The sequence below is a fragment of the Dromiciops gliroides genome, chromosome 5 (assembly GCF_019393635.1).
Source record: "Dromiciops gliroides isolate mDroGli1 chromosome 5, mDroGli1.pri, whole genome shotgun sequence".
Taxonomy (NCBI): domain Eukaryota; kingdom Metazoa; phylum Chordata; class Mammalia; order Microbiotheria; family Microbiotheriidae; genus Dromiciops; species Dromiciops gliroides.
Window position 1 is genome coordinate 180316262 of NC_057865.1, and position 19068 is coordinate 180335329.

General features: G+C 35.9%; 1 protein-coding gene across 1 annotated transcript in view; it reads right to left on the reverse strand.

Annotated features, from left to right (window-relative positions):
* Nucleotides 1–344: 344 nt before the first annotated feature.
* The window catches only part of CMAS (cytidine monophosphate N-acetylneuraminic acid synthetase), a 29932-nt gene continuing 11208 nt past the window's right edge, over nt 345–19068 (reverse strand). Inside the window, exons 2-8 of the mRNA XM_043968532.1 lie at nt 12232–12374; nt 11864–12019; nt 8742–8875; nt 5643–5737; nt 4868–5039; nt 3852–4005; nt 345–958 (exon numbers count right to left, since the gene is read on the reverse strand). Coding sequence (XP_043824467.1) covers nt 771–958; nt 3852–4005; nt 4868–5039; nt 5643–5737; nt 8742–8875; nt 11864–12019; nt 12232–12374 — 1042 coding nt within the window. The 3' untranslated portion in view covers nt 345–770. The remainder of the gene's footprint in view (nt 959–3851; nt 4006–4867; nt 5040–5642; nt 5738–8741; nt 8876–11863; nt 12020–12231; nt 12375–19068) is intronic.

The following is a 19068-nucleotide window of genomic DNA, read 5'->3' on the forward strand; positions in this document are numbered from 1 at the left end:
CTAACTACTACAGTAGACGTGTCAAACTCAAATAGAAATGGATCCCTGTACATCACATACTGACTTAGAAAGGCACAAATTCACATTATGTTGCATTGTATTTTAGTGATTTTGTTAAATATGCCCCAACTAGATATTAATATAATTTGGGCTGCACTTAGGAGTCGTGCCAGTTGCTTTCATCCAGGGGGCGATGAGTCTGATACCTCTTGCTCTCCATTATGTTGCTTCCTAATTTGTAACTGACTCTAAAATGTGTGGTCTAGTGCAATCCAAAATGCATTTCAGGAAAAAGGCAATGTGTTTCCTAACCCTTCTCTCCCACAATAATGAGACAGTTCTAGTAAAGTTTATGCAATATAATTTTATTAATTGATAGTTTAAATATTACCAGATACACAGTCCTATAATAAATAAAACTCAAGGATCACTTGAAGCACATAAGCATGCATTCTTATTTGGTACAATGCAAAGCTTTCACCTTCTGATAATATTGCTAATTTTGTTTAACAAAAATCTGGAAAAGGCTGGAAGCAAGCCTAAGTGATAAATTCAAATAAAAGGTAACACAGACCATTCCATTTCTACAACAGATTTTGGGCTAATGATTTCAGAAATTTTTTAAAGCTATTTAACTATACCACAGAGCAAATCATATTTCTGAAACATTACAACACAGAAGTAAACCCAACAAAATAATAGCAAAGTGGTTGAAGAGGACTATATAGTTTCCTCTTCCTTTTTAATCATTATCAATATCACATTATGTTCTATTTTTGGCATGAATTCACTTTTTCTATCAGTAGGAAGATATGTTCTGCAAACTCTCGGATGGCACCTCGGCCTCCACTGCATTTGCAAATATACCCAGCAGCCTTCTGGGCAATGGAGCAAGCATCAGCAGGAACCCCACTCATGCCAGCTTTCTTCAAGCATTCTTCATCAGAAACTTCGTTTCCTAAAAAAAAATAAGATATTTCAAGAACAATTTTTAAAACTTAAGATACAGTGTAATTTCAACAAGCTATGGAAATACTCATAACTGAAGGAACAGGCACACATTATTTTAGAAATACACGTGATAAACACCCATATAAATATTATAGCATGGGCCAGGGACTCAACCTCTTTTTGTGTTAGGTACTCCTGGTGAAACCTATGGAATTCTTAGAATAATGTTTTTAAATGCATAAAGTAAAAAAGTAGGATTATAAAGAAAGCTAATTATATTGAAATACAGTTATGAAAATATCAAAGAAAAAGTTCATGAATCCTATGTTAAGAACCCATGGGAGAGAACAAAATGAGCTCTAAATTTTCCCCAACATAACTCAAGTTTGTTTACAGGAAACTCTTATCAAGTAAGTATGCAGGGTTCTAGTTTCCAAAAGCCACAATTATACAGAAATCTTATGTGTAGATTGATTTTCAAAGAATTAGAGAAAATGCATCCTTGCACATTATTATTACTCAAAGCAAAGCAGACTTTTGATCATTTAATTTAGTTTTGTTTTTGGTTTTGCAGGGCACTGAGGGTTAAGTGACTTGCCCAGGGTCACACAGCTAGCAAGTGTCAAGTATCTGAGGTTAGATTTGAACTCAGGTCCTCCTGAATCCAGGGCCAGTGCTCTATCCACTGCACCACCTTGCTGCCCTGATCATTTAAACTTAGTAATTGACTTTTTCTGCAGTCCTTGTTCAGAGGTCATCTGAGAGCCTTACCATGCCTGCTTCACAGTTATCAACTATTATTTTAGTGTAGGGATTATAAAGAGCTGATGATCAAGTTCCAGTTACTAAAGTGCTAGATAAGAAAGTTTAATCTGCTTTAGTCTTATACACCCAGAGAATTCTCCACATTTCTAACAACTAATGAAATGTCAAATATGAAGAATGCCAGAAAATGCATTCCCCTCCTCACCTCTCTCCCCACTCTCTCCCAAAGCACTGAAACAGCTTCCTGCTTAGTCTCTTGGTATCTAGTCTCTCCACTGTATAGTCCAACTTTCACACATCTCTCAAATGAATACTCCTTAGATACAGGTCATTGTTCTACTAAGAAATCTACAGTGGTTCCCTTTGGACTCCAGGTCAAAATGCAAACTCCTCAGCATGTCCTTCATTGCCAACCTCAACCTAGAGAGAGAAAACAAGAAACTACAGCTTTGAGCATAGTCTTCTTCCTTCTTCATACCATCCACCAATCTCTCCTCCTTTACTCTAGCCTCTGCTAAAAAAGTGATCTTTCTTCTTCCTAAGGCCAACCCTTCTACATGTGTCCCCAATATCATGCCTACCATCCTCTCCACCTGTCTGCCCTTCAATCACCTTCTCTTTGCCCAGTCTTCTCTATTAATTTGTTCCTTCCCAGCTCCCTTCTGCACATCCACGTCATCTTCTCTATCCTAGAAAAACATTCACTAAGAATCTAAATCCTCTCAACCTGCAATCCTACATTTTTTCTCCCTTTCTCAGCCAAACACCAAAAAGTCACCTATGCTCATTCTTTACTTCCTCTTCCCTTACTCACTTTCCAACTCTTTCAAATCTGGCATCAGACTCTGTTAATTGTTGCTTGCCTGAAAATATTTCAAAGTTACCTATGCCTTCTTAATTGCCAAATCTAATGGTAGTTTTCAATCCTCATTCTTCTTGACTTCTCTGAAGGATCTGACACTGTGAACCACTCTTTTCTCCTCAGTCAGTAATTTAAGCAATAATCACTATGGTAAGTGGGATAGTAAATTGATTAGTAACATGTAAAAGGACTGCTTTGCTGAACCTAAGGCCTAGTCGATTATGTAACATCAGTCTGTAATGGACCAAATCATCATTGTTTGGTGATTTCCATCAGTTCAATTCAGCTCCACATGAATGGTAGTGAAAGAGATGGATAGTGGGAGTAATCCAATGTTGGGGTTTGGAGGAGTAACTGGTAATAGGACAAGGGAATAAAGGATTCAAGAAGAAAATGTAGAGTTGAATCAATTTACAACAGGCTCAAGATAGAGAGAAGACAGTGTATCCAGTGCAGGTGTGATAATGGAATGGGAAGGAACTGAAGGGGGAAGGACTGGTGGTCCCAGTAAGGACAACAGGGACAACAGCCATAAGGCATAGGGAAGTGTGGAATGATAAAAGATTATGATCAGATAAATTTCAGAGCTCATGAACAAGTGGTTGTAAGCAAGACCAAAAATATGACTATCTAACTCCATGGAGCTGAGCTGGAGTGCAGAAAAAAATGATTAAAAACTGAGTTATTGAGGGGCAGCTAGGTGCCACAGAAGTTAAAGCACTGGCCCTGGATTCAGGAGGACCTGAGTTAAAATCCAGCCTCAGACACTTGACAAGCCGTGTGACCCTGGGCAAGTCACTTAACCCCGCAATGCCCTGCAAAAACAAAACAAAACAAAAAAACTGAGTTATTAAGAAATTGGGAAGTTCTGATAGTTGAAGAAGCATCAATATGTAAACTGAAGTCCCCTAATGTGTATAAGGGCAGGAGCTGATGTGGAGCCAAGTACAGGCCCTGAACTCATTGAGGAATGAAGGAAAACATACTGAATGTCAATAGAAAATAGTCAAAAGAATTTAGATTGGGTGATAAATTTGGACAGTATGAAGCTCAAAGGAGTGGAGGCTACTGAGTGATGGGTAACAGAAGGAGAGTCTGAAAGTGGCACTATGAAACAAGGAGTATTCTGCTTCCTCTGCCATGACCAGTCTAGGGGGATGAGTGATGCTTTTTCTTCTCCATTTCTTTACAAAATGGACAAAATACTCATAGATTCACATGTAAAAGATGAAACCCTAATTCTGTTTTATTATGACTAAATAAAGGTACCTACCTAGATATGCCACTTCTTTCCAACATAAGCCCATTTCTTTTCTCCATTCATCTACAACTGCTAGTTTATTGGATACACCAATTTCCATCCTCAAATCCAGTTTTAAAGAGGAGAGTGTCTGTTTTGAACAGGCTCTTTCAGAGATTAACCTTACCTATGAAAAAAAGATGAAAATATTTTAAATTTGCACTGCAAATTTTAAAAACAGAAAAATTCTTTAAAAATAATATCTCTAGAACATAATACAAGTCAACAAAATGAAGTTATTTGATATTATGTTAAGTAAAAAGAAATGATTTTATATTTAAAATATGACTACTTTAACATTTTCTAAGTCTGATCTAAAATGGAAATGTAGTACTTCCACAGGGCAAAAGACTTCAGAGAAAAAATGATACATCAGTGATCCCATTCTGATACATAAGACAGCTGCAGGCTCCAGGATGTAGGGCAGGGATAGCTCCAGTGTGCTTTTTCCTGATGAGATCACATCTAGCATACTTTGTTGAATTTGTTGATGCCATATTTTAGGAAGGCTGCTAACAACTTGAAAAGTGTATAGAGAAGGGTGACCAGGATAGTGAGTGGCCTTGAAACAACGTAATTAACAACAAAGGGAACTGCGAAAGTTATCCTAGAGAAGATTTAGGTGAAACGTGATAACCATCCTGTGTATAAACAGCTGTCGTATGTTAGAAGATTTATATTTTGCTTAGCCCTAGAGGACAGATGACTAGAAGCTGCAAAGAAGCAGATTTAGGCTCAATAGACGAAAAAATCTCTTAATCTTTGGGACTTTTAAAAATGGAATGGGCTGCCTTGGAAAGACGACCAGTCAGGAATTTTGTAGATGGTATTTGTTTAACGGTAAGAGGTGGACAAGATGGCCTGTGCAATCTCTTCCAAATTTGAGATTCTATCACTCAAAATTTTAAATCTCAGGATTCTCTCCCTCAATTATCTGTTAGACTAAATAAAAAGTATAATAAATATAGCATAATTCAGTGGGTAAATACCTCAATATTACTTTTCTTTAATAAACTTATCCCAATTGAATCTCTAACATCATAAGATATTATTTCTTCTTGGTTTCCTGATACATAAATGTGACCATTGGTGAGACATCCATCAATATTGCAAACTAGGAGCTTTATTTCCTTAAGCTTCTCTTTGCCAAAATAGCCATATCTGAAAGAAACCAAATCCAAATTTGACAAGGTCCTTTTGAATCCAAATACAGTACTCTTAGGTTTAAAAGCACTTTACATAGATCATCTCATTTGAGCTTCACAACAACAAGCCTGAGGTGGGTGTTTTAGCTAATATTATCCCCAGGTGAGAAAACTGAGTTTCACAGCTGCTATCTGACTTTCTCTTGGTCAAGCAGCTGATGCCGAGGAAGGATTCCAATAACAGGTCTTCATGATTCCAAGTCTAGCACTCTACTAACTCTTACAAACAGCCCCATCACAATAAGTTGTCCCCTGCAAATTTAATAAGCATGTTATCTACTTAATTTTTCAAGTCACTGCTGTAAATATTAAAAAAAAATAGCTACTTCTGTTCTGTTGCATATAAAGGCATAAAATCTCATACTTTATTGTGGACAGGATCAAGGTAGGCTAAACTGGTGTGATTTTATGGAACCATACCAACTATATTGAGTATCCTATAACTTACAAGTTATTCAGAAATTGCCATCTGGACACTTTGTTGTAATGTTTTAACAATTATAGAATTTAGTCTGTTTGTTAAACAGAAATATTCTTAGCTTTAATTAAATGCTCTTACCTCAATACTCTTTGTTCTGCAATAGGCCAATCAATATCAACATCAATATCTACACTGTGTTCAGCTTTCATTTCGTAGTAGGCCATCTTCCCACCCTATAAAAATTAATGTCAAAAGGATTATTTCTTAGCATCAATAGAGCTGTTCTTGTCCCAGCAAAAAGGTTTTTTTAATTAGTCAATTAATATTATTTCTCTTTTCCAATGACTCCCTTTGAAAACTTAAAAAAAGAAAAAAAAATCCTTCATAATAGATATGCACAATAAATCCTCACATTGGCCAAGTCCAAAAAAGAATGTCTCATTTTACATTTTAATCCATTTCCTTTCTGGCAGGAGGGGGGTAGCATGTTTCATTTTCAGTCAGTCAGTCAACAAACATTTATTAAGCACCTACTATGTTCCAGGCACTGTGCTAAGCACAGGAGATAGAAAGAAAGGCAAAAAACAGTCCCTGCTTTAAGGAGCTCATAGTCTAATGGGGAAGAGAGCATGCAAACAACTATGCGCAAACAAGCTATATACTAAAATTAAGGGGAATTGAAAAATAATTCCCAAAAATCCAATGGGGTTTTAGCCAGGACTTAGAGGGATCCAGGAGACAGAGATGAGGAGGGAGAGCATTACAGGCAGGAGGGACAGCCAGTAAAAATGAATGGAGTCTAGAGGTGGAATGTCTTGTTTGAGAAACAGCAAGAAAGCCAATGTTACTGGAGTACATGAGGGTTGGAAGTAGAGTAAGACTGGGAAGGTGGGCAGATCATGAAGGGTTTAGATACCAAATAGAGGACTTGATATTTTATACTAAAGGTGATAGGATGCCATGGGACTTTACTGAGTAAAGGAGGGTTACATGATCATACCTGAGGTTTAGAAAGATGACTTTGGCAGCTGAATGGAGCATAGATGGGAATGAGGAGAGATTTGTGCCAGAGAGAGCAATCAGCAGGCTATTGTAATAGTCCAGGTGTGAGCTGATGAGGGCCTGCACCAGGGTGGTGGCAATGGCAGAGGAGAGAAGGTGGCATATTTGAGAGATGTTACAAAGATAAAATTGACAGGCCTTGGCAACCGATTGGAAATGGGGGATGAGGAAGAATGAGGAGTCAAAGATATTACGTAGGCTGTGAGCCTGCATGACAGAGAGGAGAGTGGTATCTTCAAAACTAATCAAGAAATGAGGAACAGAGGAGAGTTTGGGGGGAAAGATAACATTTTATTGATCAGAGTTTTCAAGTTTTTCAAAGTTATTTTTCATTATAATGTTGTCATCATTTTCCTAATTCTGTTCACTTTACTCTGGCTCACAGAGGTCTTCCTAGTTTTCTTTGAAGCGGTCCATTTTGTGATTTTTTTTCTAGTACAGTAATATTCCTTTATGTGACTATACCATACTTTGTTTAGATAGGTTGGCACTCCCTGAGTTTTCTGTTTGCTGCTGTATTTTTGCAGTGGTACAGCTGGACTAAAAGGTATGCATAACTTAGTAGCTTTACAGAAAAAAGTTTATTTTAATACACAAAACTTTTTTATATGTTACTTTTAAAAGGATTTCTGGAGAACTACAAAAATGTAAGACATTACTAACATAAACCAATGAATTTTTGAACCTAATAATTTGGAGGGCCCTTTTTCTCCCTATATTCAAACAAACCCATCAAGAAGCCTGGAATATTTCCCAGTATTGTTGATGGCAAAATTCTCATTTTTTCCCCTTTAAAGTGAAAGTCTACTTAAATAATTATAAACAATATTCTCTCCCCGTCAATATTTTGGCCAAAAGGAGAGGTAGATGAATAGAGAAGCAATCAGTCACAGAGTCCTGTATGATAACAACATATATGAACAGATCTCTTTTCTTTCTATTTCTCTACAACTCAGGGACAGTTTAAGAGTCCCTGTGATTTTTGTTCTAGTTATGACACAAGAGAAAATGGAGGACAAGAAAACTTACAGTACTATTGAACCGTATCTATTTTATTTGTGGAAATTCATATAAAACAAATGGAAGAACTAATATTAAGCCCTAATTTAAAACTCCTAGTCGAGGAAGCAGAAGGTATGTGTATGTGAGGTGGGGGTGAGGCTCATTATCATTAAAACTTGCTGATGTCAATGGGAAGGGAGTATGATTTCCTACCTTAGCAATTATGTGGACAAAACGAATCATTTTCTATAAAGATGGGACTTCTACTTTCTTTGTGTGTGTGGGGGGGGGGGTGGCAGTGGGGGTTAAGTGACTTGCCCAGGGTCACACAGCTAGTAAGTGTCAAGGGTCTGAGGCCGGATTTGAACTCAGGTCCTCCTAAATCCAGGGCTAGTGCTTTATCCACTGCACCACCTAGCTGCCCCAGGACTTCCACTATCAAAATTAATAGTCAGTCAATAAGTCCTTGTATCTCATTCCTACTGGGCAGAGAATATTGGCTTTCTCTATATTTTAGGGTATAAACATACCATATACTATATGGACCATGTCTCAGATGGAAGCTTGTAAGACGAATCTATACCTGATTAATATGATTTTTCTAAAATATTTGATCTTTGGTATAAAATTCGTAGACTGGTGAGAAGATAGAAAACTTGTTTTCTTCCCAAACATGGTGTTTTAGATAAACTAATGGTAATATGATGGAACTCCATGGTTTTCAAGTTTTCTTTTCAGGATGACTTTCATAACAATGGGACAGTTACTAAGGAGTAATGCTATAAGAGAACAGTAACTCAAAAACAGAGCTAAAATATTGGTGTTTTTAATGGAATAATATGAATGTTACGATAATAATTTTATATTTGAAGATATACCTGTCTGAAAATCATTATATACAGAATATCTTTATGTATAGCACACCATATGTATATTAAAGTATAGTATACATAGAGTATCTGTGTTCTACTGATCAGCACCAGAAGATAAACATGAAGGGCAATGCCTCATACAAAAGCAGTTTTGTCAGTGATAGTCTGGCCCCCTTAATGCTGACATTTGATATCATTTAGCAACTCTGCTTCTCTTCTCATTTTTTAGGACTTAAGACATAAACATAACTAATCCAGAGTACACTTCTTTAGAAGGTTTTGGCCAGATGACCATACAGACCTGTAAGTAGCCCATTTCTATCAAATGTCTTTTAGCAAAATAAAAGGAGCCATTTTCATATAATTCTCCATCCCAGTCTTGCCGACGAGGGCGTTTGGCTGGATTCAAATTCAGAGGCTCTGTCACTTCACTTACTGCAAGTAAAAGACTATAATCAATTCAAAATGTCTGCATATCTACTAATAACACATCCTAATAACCCCATCTTTGCTAGCATGAATGATTCTATTGGAATAATTCTGGATAAGAACCCTTTATAAAAACATGAACAGTCATACACAACGTAATATAATAAAATCTCCATTAACTAGATTGCTTCAGGGAATGTATGTTATAGTTACATGTTTTGAGGGTTTTTTTATTATTGTCAAATGCTAATTGGCCATAAAAATCTAGAAAATCTTCCTAAAACATATTAATACATTGCTGAAGGACCAATTCTAGCTCCCAGTAACTACCTGATGATCCATCTCATAAATGCAAGAAATTCCTAGTACAAATCCACATCCTTGGAAGAGTCTAGATAGGAGCATCAAACTCAAATTTGACTTTGTATTTGAATTTAGGTTTTAATCAGATGGTTATATGCTGAGATAATATTTGTAAAGTGCTCTGCAAATCTTAAAAGTGCAATATAAATAATTGCTATTACTATTATTCAGCAATTGTTAGAAAGACACTTCTGCAGCTGATTCAACTCTACAGTAATTACTAAACTCAAATAGAAATGGAGACCACTAATTGCTATATATGGACACCTGTGGATCACATGTTGACTTGGTTTTTAAATGTGATGTTATCTGTGATTTATTGTATTATTTTTTATTTTATTAACTTTTAAAAATTACATTTTAATCTGTTTTGAAGTGTTGAAGGATGCTGGTCGCCTGTTTGTCATCTCTGGTCTAGAGAGCCCCTGTAATAACCTTGGGTTATGACCTCAGGCATAACAAGGACAATTTGTTCCAGGTAGAGCACATGCAACAACTATGACATGCCCTTCCTGCCCAGTTTCCCTGGTATACTCTAATTATCCAGATGCTAGAATAATTTAATGTTAAAAAGTAGATGAAAATATTATGTCATTTGATGTTTGTGTGTACCACATTATCACAGGATTGATTTGGATGGAGAGGATCTTCTAACAAAGTAGTACTGAATGGTCTGTATACAAACAAAATTGAATTAATCTGGTAATGATGTTATGAGTTAATATTTGCAAAGTGTTCTGCAAACCTTAGAAGTGCCAGATAAATAGCAGCTATTATTATTATTCACTAATTGTTGGGAAAACACATCTGCAGCTGATTCAACTCTCCAGTGAATATCCAGTGAAGATATCCATTTTTTAAAAATCTACCACATTCTCAGAAATGCTTAATTCCTCTTTAACTGTAAGTGTTCAACTACTTCACCTTCCTACTACCAAACAACCAGAGCAGTCAAGTCAGTCTTATGCAGCATGAAAATAGTATCATGTTCTGCATCCTTTTAATAGAATTAGTTTTTCTTTTTGTTAGGCTCCTCCTACCAAATACTCAGATTTAAATAAGAATATGCCTACTTTCCCTGCTTCTTTGGAGGGGTGGAGGTCTATAGGTGTGTAAAATTACATATAGGGTTAACACATGTTCTCTTTAGCTTTGCTGAACTTTTTTCCCCTTTGTTTTTTCTCTCTGTAATAAGAGATTACTCTTTGGGAGGTGGAGAGAGGAGTAAATTGGGAAATACAAGTGATATAAAAGCAGATGTTATCAATAAAATTTTATTAAAATATAAATTTTTAAAAGAGTATGTCTAACTGGAGGAGTCTTCTCAAGGAGAAATTACTGTAGAGATAATTTTGCCCTTTTCTTATTTGAAATGGGCTCTCTAAGTTCAGCGGTCTCAACCACAGAAGGGAACCTAAAAATGTAGCATTTCATATGCCAAAATAAGTTTAGTATCTTGACCCAATCAAAATGGAAGAAAAAGCATAAGAACATAAAAAAACCTCCACAGTGCCTAAGACTCCTGGTCCCTCCAGCTCAGTAACCTGTCTGAATAAATTTTGACATCTTATTGAAAAATTAGTCAATCTTTAAAAAATTAAAGAAATGCCATCTATCTCTCCTTTCCCCATCCCTTGCCCTTTGCCCCTTGCCCCCAACCTTCTTAGTTTCCCTTAAAATACTATTTTGGATTTGTCATGCATGAATGTATTCAATCCCTCTTTAAATCTCTCTATATATTTACTATCCCTTTGGGTAAAATCTAACATTTTAACATGTTAAGTCTTAGTTGCTAAATTCTTCTTTCAACTTTTAAGGGTTGGATAATTCTAGGCTTTTGTAAGTAATCCCATGGCATATCCTTCATTATTTTATTCACTTTGATTTTGCTGACACCTTATTCTCAGTCTTATTCTAGTCTAAAGGGTCTTAACATTTTATTTATTTATTTTTATATAATTTGTCAAGAAGTAGAATACTTAGGTCTGAAATATTTCCAATATTTACCTAGTGCTTCTGACTTACTTGTTTTTTGAAAATCATTTTAAACATTTCCCATAGGTTAGAAGAGAAGCTAAAATTGAAGGTTCTCAGTCTATATGTATAGACTATGATCATGAAACACTGGAATGTAAAGGATCCATTTCCTCAACGAATTCCACGTAATAAGTAAACATAATTTCCATTGGCTGAATAAATAACATGTATTACTGTCCTGAAATCTCTATAAATATTCTCATTAGTAAAACAGAAATTCACCTAAATTATTAATGAATTTATTGTAACTTTTCTATTTTATAGTCAATGGATACTAATAGTATAACTATTATATTATGGAATTGAAAACTTTTTTACATTAAAAATGAGTCCTTTTACTTGAAAAGGTTAGCAACTGCTGGTTTAAATATATTATCTGTTACTATCACCTCATTGTTAGTAATAAGATCAGAGTTTTATAAACAGAAATCATACTCCATAAACCACTGTATCATTACTACCTTGTTATTGCTTCCATAATTTACACTACGTATTATGTATTCACTTTCACTTCTCATAACACACCTAGAGAAGAAAAAATTCGAATTGTGATTTAATAAGTTAAAACTAGAAAGAATGAAAATGTCAGGTTACCTCCTTTCTGAATTTCACTCCACCGAAATTGATGACGCCTCACAACAGAGAAAACAGAATCATATCCATCTTCTCGGATCATTTCTGCCACTTTCTGAAGGTCAGAAGGGTGTAAACATGGAGAAGTAGCTTGAATATTTCCTACAATATCAACCTCTTAAGAAGACACAAGATGAAGAAAATGTGTGTCATAATGATTTCAGCAAAAAAAGAAAAAACAATTGAGTAGCAACAAAGATTTTTCTAATTTATAACCAATTCATCTTAAAGTAAATAAAATTATATAATAATTAAATACAGCAAAATCCCATCCCAACAACAAAATGCACTTGCTTTCTAAAAAAATAAACAAGTAATTAAATACATACCATTATGATAACTTAGAAATTCTGATATAGCATCTAAAGAAGTAGAACTGTCTTTTGAAACTTCTGAACTTCTGCGATGAACTTGTGCTCCACACTGTTTGGCAACTTTCTCAATTTCATCATGATCCGTAGAAACCCATATACTATATATAAATAAAAAAAAAACAACATAACCCCCCAAACCATTAAAGAGCTTTGCTATCAAAGTAAATAGCTTCAAAATCTCTAAAGTTCCTGTAAAACTAGTGAAATAGATGAAAGGTAAAAATAAGCACTATGATTTGGAATTTTAGTTTTATAATGCTAAGTAATAGGAATTCAGCAAAGAATATTCACATTATGAAGTAATGGATTTAATATTGCACAACAGAAATTTAATGAAGACGGGATATAGAGAAAAAATGTTTCCTGTTATTTGAAGTGGGAACTTGTACTATCACGGCTCTGAGAGATTATTGTGTGCCCTATTAACATCTTAAGATCAGATGTGAAACTCCTTAAGCTAGTCTTTAAACATCACTAAACATAGCTAAGGAGTTAACATGACTGAGTTGACGGATTGTCGGAACACATTCATCTTTTTTTTTTTTTTTTAGTGAGGCAATTGGGGTTAAGTGACTTGCCCAGGGTCACACAGCTATACATTCATCTTTAAGACTTCCCCAAAAAGGTCACCTAAGGAAGACACATTTTGGTCATTTTGGACCTAAACATGGGCAAATACCTATTTCTCACTCAAAAATGGTTTATCATAACCTAGTAATAAATGTTTATTTGGCATTTTTCTAGGTAGCAAACAAAAAGCACAGTGAAATCTGGTATTCACTATACCTTTTAGTCAACTGTTTGATTATAAAAAATAAGCTTTATTAGGGAATACTATTTGTGAAAGTGTGCCTGTCCCCTTCTCATAACCTCATCAAGGATGTCCTTGATATGCATGTAGATTATTCTCATGAAATTTTTGTCTAGATAGATAGGAAAGTAGGCATATGGGTCTGTAGTTATCGGTATTCTTTTAGTTGTCTTTTGTTTGGGGGGGGGAGATAATATAAAGCCTTCTCTTCTTTATGGTACCTTGAAAATTGATACTTCGATGCCCTCAAATTTGTTTGACTTAAAGCCCTACCTTCCTCTGTGGACACTTGATACAGTCTGGCTGAATTTCCATCTTGTTTTTTCATCAGTTCTAATTCTACTTCCTTAGGCAGTAGAACTGGAACTTTGATACTAGTTCAAATATGGTGTCTCCATTATCACTGAAGGTCTTTCCCCACTCCAATCCATCTTCCACTTTGCTGCCAAAGTCTGACCACATCACTACTCTACTCAAAGACCTCCAGTAACTTTGTATTGACTCCAGGACTAAAAATGCAATCCTATTTTTGGCATTTAAAATTTCTTAAAATCTGTGCTTTTTCTACCTTTCTAGCCTTCTCATACCTTACTCTCCTTCACACAGTCTACAATGTAGCCTGGCCTTACAGTACTCCAAACACAACAGTCTATTTCCTTTCTTTTGGCCTTTGCACTGGTAGTTCCTTACGCATGGAATAATGCTCTGTCCTATCATCTTCATCTCTTTAGTTTCCCTGGTTTCCTTCAAGAAAACTCAAATTGCACTTCCTACAGGAAGCCTTTTCCTGTCTGCATTCCCCCCACGGGATTAGGTGACTGCCCCCCTGGGCTGCTAATGCCTTCCTCTTTCAGGTTACTTCCATATACTTCCCGAGTGAGGGAGACAACATGAAAACAAATATATACAAAGCCAGCTACAAACAGGATAAATACAAAACAATTAAAAGGGAAAGCAGTCTAATTAAGAGGGATAAGATAAGGGTTCCTATAGAAGGTGGCATTTTAGTTGGGACTTAAAGGAAGCTAGGAAGGTCATTAGTCATAGTGGAGGAGAGAGAGCATTTCCAACTAGAGAAAATGCCCTGAGCCAAGAGATCGTGTTTTTTTAAAATAATAAACATTTTTATTTAAAGTTTTGAGTTCCAAAATTTAACCCTCATTTCCTCCCTCCCCTCCCCTCACCCCGAGGCAGTAAGCAATCAGATATTGGTTATACATGTGCAATTATGTAAAACATTTACCATATTAGTTGTTTTGTATAAGAAAATTTAAAGAAAAAAAGAAAGTAAAAAATAGCATGTTTTAGTCTGTTCAGTCAACATCAGTTTTTTCCTTTGGAGATGGATAGTATGCTTCATCCAGTGTCTTGTTTGGGTAACAGCCAAAAGGCCAGTGTCACTGGATTAAAGAGTACATGGTGGGGAGTAAGATGGATGAAGACAGGAAAGGTAGGAGGGAGATAGGTAATGAAGGGTTTGAATGCCAAATAGAGCATTTTTATTTGTTCCTGGAGGCGAGAGTTAGCCACTGGAATTTACTGAGGGAAATGGTGTGTGTGTGTGTGTGTGTGTGTGTGTGTGTGTGTGTGTGTGTGTGTGTGAGAAAGAGAGAAGAAGGAGGAGAAGGAGAAGGAGAAGGAGAAGGAGAAGGAGAAGGAGAAGGAGAAGGAGAAGGAGATGACGAGTAGACAGGGAGATAAATGGACATAGCTGGACCTGCGTTTTAGGAAAATCACTTCAGTGGCTGTATGGACAAAAAGCTGATTCAGGAATGATTCTCACATCAGTAACTAGCTGCTTTTTGCCAATGGAACAACAGTAAAACTAAAACTGGCAATTTACCCTAATTGTTTTTCCACTGTTTATTGAATTTGGCAGTAGCTTCATTGACTTTTAATTCTCATTTTCTATTCCACAGTTATGCAACTGTGGTCAAGAGGCAAACAAAGGGCAGTTAGGAGACATGACGTTCTAGCCTTGGCTATGTCACTCATTTTCTGTGAACCTAAGACAAGTCACTTACCTCTTAGTACCTGAATTTCTTCATTTGTAAACCAAGGGCATGTATAGAATGCCAGATTGTGAGTTGAAATTGACCTTAAAAGTCATCTCTTCCAACCTACTCATCTTATAAATGAGGAAATTAGGAAACAAAAAAAGTTAGTGACTGGCCCAAGGCAGGAACTGATGATCTGTAAGGTCCTTTCCAGGCCAAATATTCTATAATTCTAAGTTACCCAATACAATTCCTATCTCCTTTGTGGATTTCTTCAGTTCTTTATTGGAAATGTAAGTTATGACAAAATAATTGGTCTTTATTTTACCAAAAGGCTTTCTAAAAATTTTGATTTTTCTGACTTAATTTTTCCAAATCCCAGGAAGGGGTTGGTGGAGGGTTCTATACTACACCTTATGGAGTGAGTACAACAAAATCTCATTATATAATATTGTCTTAAGGGATATACCACTTTTATTGAACCAGTAAACATTTATTGAGTATATGACTGGGTGTGAGCACTATGTAAGATAAAAAGTAATAGTCTCTGCCATGAAGGAACTAATCATTGTAGGCAATGAAATGAAAATGATTGGTACAGAAGATTTTAATGAATTTTCTAAGTTGTTTATGCCTTTAAATTTATTTTACCATAGTCTTATAGATTAATAAAGGAAAGATAAAAACTAGTCTGCTTTATTTCTCATCATTTATTTATATTTCCATTACTTTTTTGTTTTTGCAGAAAATCTGTTTTAAAGGACTCTGGTCCTGACCCAGGCCATAAAAATCGTATTTTATTCCTTGTTTGTTTTTTGTGGTTTTTTTGCTGGGCAGTTGGGGTTGAGTGACTCGCCCAGGGTCACACAGCTAATAAGTGTCAAGTGTCTGAGGCCGGATTTGAACTTAGGTCCTCCTGAATCCAGGCCAGTGCTCTATCCACTGTGCCACCTAGCTACCCCCAAAATCGTATTTTATTGCATTATGGTTCATAAGACTGTAGAGCTAAAAATGGAAATGACTTTAGAGATAATATAGTAATCCTTCATTTGACAGATGAGAAAGTAAAGGCCCAAAGAGGTAAGTAAAATAACTTTCCCAAGTTCATCCAAACAATAAGTGGCAGATCCCACTGACTCTAAATCTTCCCACTGCTGTGTCCACACTGCCAGGGAAGGATAATCACCTTACTACTGAGGAATAATAATGAACTTTGTCCTTTAAATATATTTGAATGATATACTGATTTTGCCCAATATTTGCTTTAAAATTAGACATTTTTGAGACTTTAGGAATTTCAATATTTTAGAAATAGTCAAACAGTAGCTATAATTGGATACACAAGGGATCATTTTAAGATAATGAAAAGGCATATTAAGCCTGGAATATTAAGGTGAAAAATAAGCATGGACTTCTTAATGCTCCAGACAGTTCTTTAAAACTTTAAATTGTAGAGGAGGTGTCAATGAGCATTGGTAGAAATTCCTAAACAGGAGCTCTCTCTACCAATGAAGTGAAAAAACCCAGCCCTCCCCAAAGAAACATATATCATATTAATAGCTGAGAAATGTTCAAGTAGCCCAACAATTACATTTAATATTAGACTGAGTAGATGATTTTTAAGGTTCTTCTTAATTCTAAAACTACGAATGTACGTCCAATGGAAATTTGGCATCTGAATGTTCTGTTACTGATACTTTGCCATATCACAGGCTCACAGAATCTCAGTTAGCAAAGCCCTCTGAAGCCATCTAGTTCCTCCGTATCTCAGAAAGAATCCTCTCTATAATATAGTTATCAAGTCCTCATCTGGTTTTTGCCTGAAGATCTCCAGCAAAAGGGGGCCCATTCTGATTGTTAGGAAGGTTCTTTTGATGAACTTAAATTTGTCTCTGTGCAACTTCTAGACATTGTTCCTAGTTCTATGTTTGGGGGCCAAGCCAAACAAGTCTAACCCCCTCCCCATGTGACAGCTCTTCACATAACTTGAAGGCAACCATCCTAACTCTCTCCCTCCACATCCAATTATTCTCTTTTCCTGGACATCTAACTCCATTTCTTTCACCTGATCCTCCTATGGCCCTAACTCTCCTCTATGTATGCTATCCTGCCTTGTACACAATAAGTGCTTAATAAAAACTTATTGACTTATTTCACCATCCTGGTTGCCTTCACTAGCTTATCAATGTTCTTCCTAAAATCATGTATGCAGAACTGAACATGATATTCCAGATGGAACATGAACACAGTGAGGCTATTACTTCCCCCATATTGGAAATTAAATGAAGTCTAAAATCATACTACCTTTTTTGGGCATCATAGCACTCTATTGACTCACAGAGAACACTGATTACTAATACAGCTATAAAAATCTAGGTTTACTATAAAATATCATGGGAAGATAATTTCTTGAAAATGACCCAACTTAATTGCATTGTCTATCAAAAACAAAAAGTTAACACAAAGGTGACTTGTTGGTTTCAATATCATAGGGACATGCCTACTTAAACATTTGTCTTTCTAATTAGGTTTCCTGTTATATAGATTATAGATTACTTTGAGAGAAATAAATTCATCCTAATTCATCAAGTCTGGGTTAAAGGATCAGGGTAAGTTCTAATTCAAGCTGTTGTTACCTCTCTGGTATAAGAATCCACCCCCACCCCACATCCAGGTCCAGTTGTGTCTTTGCTTTTGATCCTTTCCCTCTCTAATCCATCCATTATGTAGCCGCCAAAATGATTTCTCTAAATCAGATCTAACTAGGCTACTTCCCTGGCTCACCAATCTTGCTGCCTTTCCATTGCCTCTCGAATAAAGTTTAAACCCCTCACCAGGCATTTTAAAGCCCCTCCACCCTACTTTTCCATATTTACCTTATATAGTAATATATACATGTCCCTTAACCATTCTATAGTTTAGCCAAACTGGCCAACTTATTGTGCCCCAAATATGATAGTCCATCTCCCATCTTGTGCTTTTGCACAAGTTGTCCCTTATGTCTAGAATGCTCTCCCTCCTATCTCCTGGAATCCTCAGTTCAAATTCCATCTCCCAAAAGGGGACTTTCCTGATTTCCTCTAGTTACTAGTGCTCACCCTTCTCTTCTAAAATACCTTCGAATCTCTCTTCACTTCTTTCAGGGCCCAACAGAGGTGCCACCTCCATGGGAGCACACAGGAACATTGATATCCCACTGGGGTAACTGTAAAGTGATCCAACTATTTTGTATTTCAATTAGAAACCATGTAAGAAAAGTGACCAAACAATTCATATCTCTTGTCCTACTGGGGCAATCATACCACCAAAGAAATCAACCCCCATCCCAAAGTAATATAACAACACAGTGATAGGTGTATATAAAATGAATGTCCATAAACTAGGGAATACATGTAAAAACTAGAGTAAGGAAATATAAGTGTGCAGTATGAAATGATAAATATGAACAATTTAGGAAAATGTGGGAGGATTTGCATGAACTGATATAGAAGAAAATAATAGTTGTTAATCCATTTTTCCCTCTTCAAATGATCAGGCACTGACTTCTTTGTATAAATGTTGTATCCCTCTAGTAAAATAAAAGTGCCTTCATAGCAGGGATTGATTTTTGTTTTGTCTTTGTATACATAGGGACTAATATAATGCCTTGCATGTAGTATGAATTTAATAAGTGTGTGTTGAATTGAATTTTACTATATTCCATAGACATTTATCTGGTAATAATGAAATGACAACATAAGTTAAAATGAAATCAGTTATAAAACAAAAATATTATTCAGAACTCAAAATCATCAACACAGCTTTAACCATGAACACAAATTATAAAAGCAATTTGACTTGAAGGTTTTGAGTATAGGCCCAGTGTTTTTTTTTAATAATAAACATTTTTATTTCAAGTTTTGAATTTCAAATTATATACCTCCCTCCTTTCTCCCCACACCCTCCCTTGCCTGAGGAAATAAGCAGATATAGGTTATACATGTG